The 8,987-nt window shown below is 55.5% G+C and overlaps 1 protein-coding gene across 1 annotated transcript in view; it reads left to right on the forward strand.

Moving 5' to 3' along the window:
• Positions 1 to 8,267: 8,267 nt before the first annotated feature.
• The window catches only part of PROM2 (prominin 2), a 16,615-nt gene continuing 15,895 nt past the window's right edge, over positions 8,268 to 8,987 (forward strand). The window contains 1 exon segment of the mRNA XM_010829571.1: positions 8,268 to 8,646. Within this exon segment, the coding sequence (XP_010827873.1) occupies positions 8,403 to 8,646 (244 nt within the window). The 5' untranslated portion in view covers positions 8,268 to 8,402.

An 8,987-nucleotide genomic window follows, 5' to 3' on the forward strand; every position in this document is an offset into this window, starting at 1 on the left:
ATTTCACCTTCAGCAACCAAGGCAATATGTGCCAATCACCCAGACTCTAAATGTTTATTAAGGGAGGGACTGCTCCTTTGTCGACTGTTTGGGATGTCACTGCTCCATCACCCTCTGCATCCGGAGGTGGTCCTCCTGTCTGCTCCATGCGTGAAGGCGCTGAGCCCCACCCTGTGCATCCGGAGCCTCTGCTCCACTGGCTCTTGTATTAGGACATCACTGCCACTCTCGTGGCTTAAGGAGGTGTGAAGTGAAAATCTCTCGTGCCATATCAATGAACAAAAAAATGTCACAGCTATCAGCAATTTCTGGCCTCCAAATGTGAATGAGGGCTCCCAAAACTGGGATCCAAAGGATGCTGCCACTCCCCACCCCCTACGCTCCCACTCCCCATACCCTCCCGCATGGTGATTGCTGAGGAGCTGGGGGAATACAAGAAGCAAGGTAAAAAAAAAAATAAAGAAAAAAAAAAGAAGAAGAAGCAAGGTAAACAAGGAAACAGAGTTGGGCCCAGATAGCTGAGGTGCATATGAAAGGAATGAATTAACTGAGCTCAGAGGCTGGTATCTTCCCATACATAGAATGCTAAATTCCTTAACTTGATACCTGATCTTTGATGTTCAGACTACCTGCTACCCTTATTGCAAACTTGTCTATAGCCTATCTTCCCCTCCTGCTTCCTGGGAGCAGCTTTCTCAGAACTACTCGCCTGGGCTCGGAGTCCTAAACATTCCCACCAAATAAAATGACTCTCTGCTTTCAGGCTGTGACTATATTTTTTGGTCGACAGTTCCTGCTCCACTGTCCAGTGTGTTTTAAAGACAGCTGCGATGTCCTTTGTGTTTCGAGGGCACTGCCCACCATTTTCTGGAACATGTAGGCACAGCTCCGCGGGCCACTTCCCTGGCTAGTTCTGCTAGCGTCTGCATCTGGAGTCACTGCTCCACAGTCCTTTGCTTCTGAAGGAGCTACTTCTGTGCTCTCTCATCCCCGTTGTGCTGGTCTACTCTCCTTGAGAAAGGCCCCGTCACCCACCTCTGTGTTCAGAGGAGGCGCTGGCCCACTGTCTTCTGCATTTAGAAAACACAGGCTTCCATCGTCCCTGCCCCACTGTCGTCTCGATTTAAAAGTCCTTCTACGTTGAAGGACCAGCTGGAGCAAGGTAGGGACCCCCCTGCTTTGATCACTGACTCGTCTGCTTTCTTGCCTGCATAGCAGCGCACCCCAAAGAGCTCACTGTGGCCTCACTGGCCCCCAAAAGCCCCCTAAGGAACCCCAGAGGCCGCTGGACCTTGGCAGGGAAGTCTCCCCATCTCCAAACATTCTGGGGACAGGTGTTACTCCCCCAAATCCCAGCTGGCCCACAAGTAACTGAAGGCTTCCCAAAAGGTGGTTCTGTGGGGCCCAGTCTCCTCCCTGCCCCCCTCCCCATGCCCTGAGAATGGCTGCTCACCTGTACTCCCCACACCTACACTGATGTGGTCCCTGAAGCCTGGCTCAGTGGTTACAGTGGGGAGAAGGGGGGGATGGCCACAGGCAGGGATAGAGTCCTGACACCCCCTCCCCGTGTCCCCACAAGGAATCTCCTGAGTTCGTGAGGATAAGGGCTGCACTCCTGTGAGGGGGGCTGGGGCCATCCATGGCAATGGCTCTCAGGTCATTCTCAGCCCATCAGAACCCCCGGGGAGTGCAGGAACCCACATCCACCTGAGCGCCACCCCTGGAGACTTGCAACCCAGGCCTCTGCAGGTGATTCAGCTTAGGGCATCTGCAGCCTGTCGAAGGCTGCAGACTACCCCCAGCCTCGTCTCTGCTCTTCTTGCCGGCTGAGCCCAAGGCTCCTGTGCAGATGACAGCTCCCTTTTCAGCCCTGAAAAGCCCAGTTCACACTGAAGTTTCAGGACTTGCACCTTACAAGGGAGAGAAGGTCTCCCGTGGGAATGATTGCTTTTGCCATCATCCCCATTCCTCAAAAGTTGGCATTTGGAGCTTCTCTGGTGGCTCAGTGGTAAAAACTCTGCCTGCCCATTCAGGAGACACGGGTTTGATCCCTAGTCTGGAAGGATCCCACATGCCACGGAGCAGCTAAGCCCATGTGCCACAACTACTGAGCCTGGGCTCTAGAGTCTGGGGGCCACAACTCCTGAAGCCCGGTGCCCCTAGAGCCCCTGCTCTGCAACAAGAGACGCCACAACAGTGAGAAGCCCCTGCACCACAACGGAGAACAGTCCGCGCTCTCCACAACTAGAGAAAGGCCTGCACAGGAACAGAGACCCGGCACAGCCAGAGATAAATAAATAAACACAATTGTTCTTAAAAAGAGAAGCTGGCATCCCTTCAGGTGAGGGCACATGACTCAGAAGCCCCACAGTTTTACGTGGCTTCCTTATGTTGTAGGGGCACGCGTGTGCTAAGTCACTCAGTCGTGTCCGACTCTTTACGACCCCATGGACTATAGCCTGCCAGGCTCCTCTGTCCATGGGATTCTCCAGGCAAGAATACTGGAGTGGTTGCCATGCCCTCCTCCAGGGGATCTTCCCAACCCAGGAATCAGACCCGTGTCTCTTATGCCTTCTTCACTGGCAGGAGGGTTCTCTGCCGCTAGCACCACCTGGGAACTGCTATGTAATTCGTATTCCTAGGTGAATATGTCCACAGTTCGTTTTGTGGTACTTGTGTTAATTAGCATCACTGCATACCTTGGTGAGCCCTCCCTTTGGATTTGAACTTTTCTAATGAAATGGCCTTCAATACTTTGGCCACCTGATGCAAAGAGCCAACTCATTGGAAAAAACCCTGATGCTGGGAAAGATTGAGGGCAGGAGGAGAAGGGGGTGACAGAGCATGAGATGGTTGGATGGTATCACTGATTCAATGGACATGAACTTGGGCAAACTCTGGGAGATAGTGAGGGACAGAGAAACTTGGCGTGCTGCAGTCCATGGGTCACAGAGTCGGACACGACTTGGCAACTGAACAACAGTGAAGTGAGGGCGAGGGCAGTTCTACCTGTAAATCACCCAGAGAAGAAAGACCTTCCTTTCTTCTCAGATGAGCAGAGAGGCTCAGAAGAGCAACTTGCCGCTTCCTGCAGACAGCACCCTGCCTCCTGAAGGTGGTCGCTGCAGACTTACCTCCGCGGGGCTGGCTGTGGGAGTACAGGAGTGCCTGTGACCTCTCAGGGCTCAGGGGGCTGCTATGTCCTCACCCAGGGTCTGGGGGGCCCCGACTCGTTCAGCCATCGTCAGCCTGGGGAAATAGGAGCTGCATGGAAATGGGGAAATGCTGCTGGTGTGGAGCCCTGAGAGGCCTGCAGTGCCCACCCTCGTCCTCGGCGGCCGTGAGCAGCCTCCGTGGCCTGGTCTGAAGTGGGGCAGAGAAGGCAGGAGAGAGGCCTGGGGACACGAGGGCCTGGGGACAGGCAGGGCTGCTTCCAGCGTGGAAGACCGGAAGTCAAGGGGGCCTTTTCCTTGACACTCCTGTCCTTTTGAGGCCTGTGGGGTGGTTCTGTCCTGGGCACAGGTGGCCACTCCTGGCATGGTGCTCTGGTCCTGCCTCATCTAGTCGTGGCCATCACCAGAGGAACTTAAAGTTCCAGAGTCCAGTTGAGCAGCACTGGACAATGGCCCTAGGCCTCTGCAGGGGAGACCTGTGGCCTCTCAGGCCGGCTCCCTTGTCGTCAGCTGGCCCTTCGTGGTCTTTTTTGTTTCCATAAACAGTTATGAATCTAGGAATCTGTAAAATGGCTATTTCAGTTCTCCTGCTCCATTTCATGCTGAACACTTGAACCGCCTCCTGGTCCGGTCCAGTGGATGGAGATTCTCTTGAATCTTCCTTCTGTCATCAGGACCACTTTCCTCCCCAGTTTCACGTAGTTGGCATCAAGCAGGAGACAGGTTCTGATTCAAAGAAGGCAACATGTCACGTGAAACTTCCCTGTAGACTTTATTGTGTTTTTTTTTTTTAATCTTTTTTATAAAACATTTATTTGGCTGCACTGGGTATGGGTTGCAGCATGCCAGATCTTTAGTTGTGAACTCTTAGTTGCAGCACGTGGGTTCCCTGACCAGGGATCAAAACTGTGCCCCCTGCATTGGGAGCGTGGAGCCTTAACCACTGGACCCACCAGGAAAGACTCCCTGTAAACTTAGGTATTGTGTGTTCCCCACTCTCCATGACGTCACTCATCTCCTGGTCATGGTTGGGTGGGCTTATCTTTTGGGCCTAACCTCCCACTTCCAGCCCTCCACTCCTAAGCCTGTGTCCTTGCAGAGCTGTATCGTGGGGACAGAGGGTGGAGCCACTTCTTCCTGGATACAATATAAGATCTAGTTCTTTAAGATTTTTGGCCTGGAACTGCTGGGCACCTGGGTGGAACGTGTCCAAGAGGAGACCAAGGGTGCAGACAGAGCTCCTGGGGGTCTGCTCCGTGCTGCTGTCGTGAGCACCCAATGGGAAGAAATGGATGCACGGCACCTCTAGGGGCTCTCTCTTCGGGCTGGACCACAGTGGCCTGGGGGAGACTGTTTCAGGTTGGCACTGTCAGTGTCTTGCTGCTTGAGTTCAGGATGTGGCTTGTGGTTCTTTGGTCTCTGGCACCAGCAGATCTGGGAAAACAGGTACCCTTGGGCTGGCAGGACAGCGTTCTTTGCCCTCAGACCCACAGTCTGATCCCTGGCCAGTGTGCAACAGGGGAGGTCTCTGACCAGAGACTATCCGAGACAGAGCAGGGAGCACTCAGGGGTTTCCTGTTTCGGCCCCCAGCCCTCCTGAGGCCCAGCTCCACTTCCCATGCGTGGGCTCCTCAAATGCCCTGTATCCCTATAATAAATGCTCACTTTTAAAATCTCTAAGTGGATCTCTGATTCTTGCCATCAAAAGAGGGTTGACTAAGGCAAAGCTGATCTGTCCCTTGGGATGATTTACAACCCGTGGACTCAGAGGTAAAGAACTCCTGCCATGCAGGAGAAGCGGGTTCCAACCCTGGGTCGGGAAGGTCCCCTGGAGGAGGAAATGGCAACCCACTCCAGTGTTACTGCCTGGGAAATCCCATGGACAGAGGAGCCTGGCGGGCTACAGTCCATGGGGTCGCACAGGGTTGGACACGACTGAGCACAGGACAGCAGCAGCCCAGGGCAGAAGACAGACTCCAGAGGCCAGAAGCAGGAGGAGCCCGCTCTGTCTGATGCTTCCCTTCGTTTCCAGGGCAGGCAACTTGAGCAGCCAGAGGGCCCCCTGCTGTCCTTGGGCCCCGCTGCTTTGTGAATCAAGGCAAAGGTCCCTCATACCACCCCTCAGCCTCCACCTCCACGCTCCCCTCCCAACCTCAAGGCCTGTGAGATTTGGGAACTACCAACTTCTGACGATGTGTGAGGTCAAGCGTAGGAAAGTGGCCCCGGAAATATTCCCAAGGTAACGAGACTGTCGATCCCAGACCAACCAAGGAATTTCCATGGATGGTAGTGGGTCCCAGGGATAGCAGGAGGAAGGGACACGCAGGTATGCCCAGAAAGGTGTGACTACAAGGGGGGAGCAGGACAGAACCTCCTTTGGACCCCCTTCCTGATTCTAGAAGCCCTCCAGCCCCTGCCTGCCAGCTCCACACCCTTAGAGGCTGCTGCAGGGGTAACCCTGCGGCCCAGAGGCCCAGCCCCCACACAGCCTGCTTGGTCTGCTCCTCCTAGGAATTCAATTATAGCAGCAATTTCCTCTCCTCCTCCACCGGCAACCGCGGCTGCCCCGCTGAGCCTCACCTGCTCTCCCAGGTGGGGCTGGGGGAGGGAGGAGACTCGGGCCACCAGCCGGTCTGACGAAAGATTGTTTAGATTGCTTCATCAGGATCTGGCTCAGGAGGGAGACTCGTGGCTTTGACCACTGCCTTGGCACAGTCCCTGCTTCCGAGCCTCACTTGGCCTACCTATCAAATAGGCAGATTCAGTATCTTTATTAACCCTCCTCGCCCTAAAGGAGGCTTGGTATGTTTTGCTTTTTCTTGGGGAAACTCTTTTTTTTAAAATTTTTTATTTATTTATTTGGCTGCAGTGGGTCTTAGGTGAGGGCTGCGGGATCTAATTCCCCAATCAGGGATCAAACCCTGGGCCCCCTGCACTGGGAACACAGAGTCTTAAGCCACTAGGCCAAGGAGGAAGTCCCGACTGGGGAGACTCTTATCTTGAAAGTGCACTGCTTTTGTTAGAGTCACATGAAAATTAGCTTAATAATAATTGTTAAGAGAGGGGTGGGTGGGGAGACAGGACCTGGGGGTCTGGGCTGCTTTTTTCCCAAAGCCCAAAGGGTTTCTAATCCTCCCAGGTAGTTAGGACCTCAGCTTCCCTGCTGCTGGTGCACTCAAGTCAAAGCACACAGAAAATCCTAAATGGCAGTTACTGAAATTGCACAGGTGGATTATACCAAGCCGGGAAGGGGCTATTTCCATCCTACTGGCGGCAGGACTCAAGTTAGAAAGTGATGGCCAGGGAAGTCATTCCTTCTAGCAGCTCACATTGGAGGAGGAGAGTGAGGGGAGCAGGAGGCTCTGGGGAGACCAGCCCTTCCTGATGGCAGCCTTGGTGTCCCCAGCTAGGTGCAAAGCTCAGGGAAGTCAGATGGGAAGGGTGAGGGTGGGCACAGCCTATATTTAGCTTTCGACACAATTACAGGTTGAGTGGTCAGGGGCCTCCCTCCACAGCTGCAACTGGGCTCCAGGGGTCAGTGCTGGCCCTGGACACCCCTCCTTCTAGGGCACCCCCGTCCATTCCCCGAGTAGCCCTGATCCTCGTCTCTGAGTCACCCTTTGATGAGGTTCTGTTTCCTGTCTGCACCCTGTTATCAACTAGACTATTCTTTCCACAACTTCATCCTCTTAACCCCCAGCTCTGCGGGGGTAGCAGTGGGACTTGTCGGGGCTCTGCTGCAGGCCCAGCCGTGGCTTAAGCTTAAGGCACTTCAGGGGACTTGCCTGGTGGTCCAGTGGCTAAGACTCTGGGCCTGATCAGGGAACTGGGTCCCACATGCTGCAGCAAAGATGGAAGGCCCTGCATGCTGCAACTAAGACCTGGTGTGGCCGAGTAAATAAATAAATAAATATTAAAAAAATATTAAAAAAAAATTTGAGTCACTTCTCTACTGCAGACCCTCATGAGCAGCCCAAACCCCTATTCCCCTCACACACACCACAAACCAAGCCTGAGCTGGGGGGTCCCACGGACAGGTGCATCCTTTCCTTCCAGGGCTCCGTGGTGGCTGCTATGGCCACTCACAAACTTCTCATACTTCTTTGAACGTGAGAAACGCTTGTAATTGTTGCACACACATTAGTAAGTGCAGATGAGCAGAAGAGAATGAGAAATTGCCCGAGGTTCCACTTGGAGACGATCATGGTTTTATGCCTTCACTCCAGGTACCCCGCTATTTGTCATCAGCTACTCACACTTGTTAAGACGCTGAGTACCTTTCAAAAGAGCCATTTCCACATCATTTTCTTTATTGACAGCCCAGTGTGTGAGATGCTCATTTTGCCAGTTTCTCCACCACCCCATGATGGTGCCATCAGGGCTGTTTCCGGGATTGTGAATAATGCTGCCAGGAACATCCATCCATTTAGCAAATATTTCCTCCAACATGCTCAGCTATGGGCACCCTCTGCGTACTGGGCTCACAGCCACTCACAAAACAGAAGCCTGTGCAGACACATCTCTGGGCATATTCTTGACAGTTCTTTCAGCCGATGACTGGACGGGGCATTGCTGGGCTAAAGGGCATACCTTTGCCAGGACTCACCCTCCCAAAGGACTGTACCCATCTGAGTGACTTGTCAGAGAGCCTCGGTGGACAAAGCCTGGTGGCCTCTCTGCTCCAGACTGACCTGGCCTGGGCGCAGGCATGGCTGGAGCCAACAGAACAGGCCCCAGGGGGAGCTGAGAGAGGAGCCTGGTTCCTGGGCCCAGGTGGCTGGTCTTGCCACCCCTTGCAGTCCTTCACCTGGTGGCTGTTTTCCCAGGCTCCAAATTTGGCTTCTGAGTCTGGGCATTGAATATAATCGTTGAAATTGGGCAATCCTCCATAATTCAGACGTGTGCGCCCCCACTCAGCTCGGAGGCTAAGCCCTTCCAAGAGCGTCTGGCGAAGGCAGAGGGCACCCAGGCTCCCACCCGAGGCCGCTGCGGGGCGGGTCCGGAGCAGGCCCCTGCCCCCACCCCCACCCACCCCCAGCCCAGGCCTCCACCCCTGGCCCGGCCGCGCTCGGGCGGATGCCCAGGTAGCCCAAACCTGTCGGGCAGGTTTGGAGAGCGGAGAGCGGCGGGACGGAGAAGGGTGAAGGATGCGCGGCCTGCCCCGTGCGCCGCTCGCACTCTCGGCTCCCTGAACCCGGTCCGTCCACCCGCAGCCTACTGGCCGACCCCATGGTGCGCTCGCCTGACCTCCTGGCGGCCCTCCTGGGCCTGGGCCTGGGGGCAGTCCTGACCCTCCCGGGGGCGGGCGCGGCGGGCTGCAGGGCCCTCGGCCCGGCGGAGCGCCTGGTTTTCGCCCCGGCGGCCAAGGCCCGCTGGCTGGCCCCTCGCGTCCGCGCCCCGGGACCCCTGGACTCACTGTACGGCACCGTGCGCGGCTTCCTCTCCGTGGTGCAGCTCAACCCCTTCCCCGCGGGTGAGTGCGCCCCACCCCCGGACAAGCCTGGACGAGTTTGGGTCCCCAGCCTCACCTTAACCGCCTGTCCACCGCGGGGCGCGCCCACCCTCATCAGCCACTTGGAGGGCAGGGTCCCAGCTCTCCCCACCCCCGTCTTCCTCCCCAGAAACTCCCAGAGCATCACATTCCTGAGTGACCTTGGGGAAGCCCCTGTTCCTCTCTGAGCCTCCGTTTCTCGGCCTCTAGAGTAGAGAAGATACATTCAAAGTTCTCAAAGAGCCGGCTGAGGTCTTCCCTAGGACTGGTGTTGCAAGGGGCTTGCAAGGACCAGGAGGGACGGCCAGACCACCGCCCCTCAC

The sequence above is a fragment of the Bison bison genome, unplaced genomic scaffold (genome assembly GCF_000754665.1).
Source record: "Bison bison bison isolate TAMUID 2011002044 unplaced genomic scaffold, Bison_UMD1.0 scf7180017864508, whole genome shotgun sequence".
NCBI classification, from domain to species: Eukaryota; Metazoa; Chordata; class Mammalia; order Artiodactyla; family Bovidae; genus Bison; species Bison bison.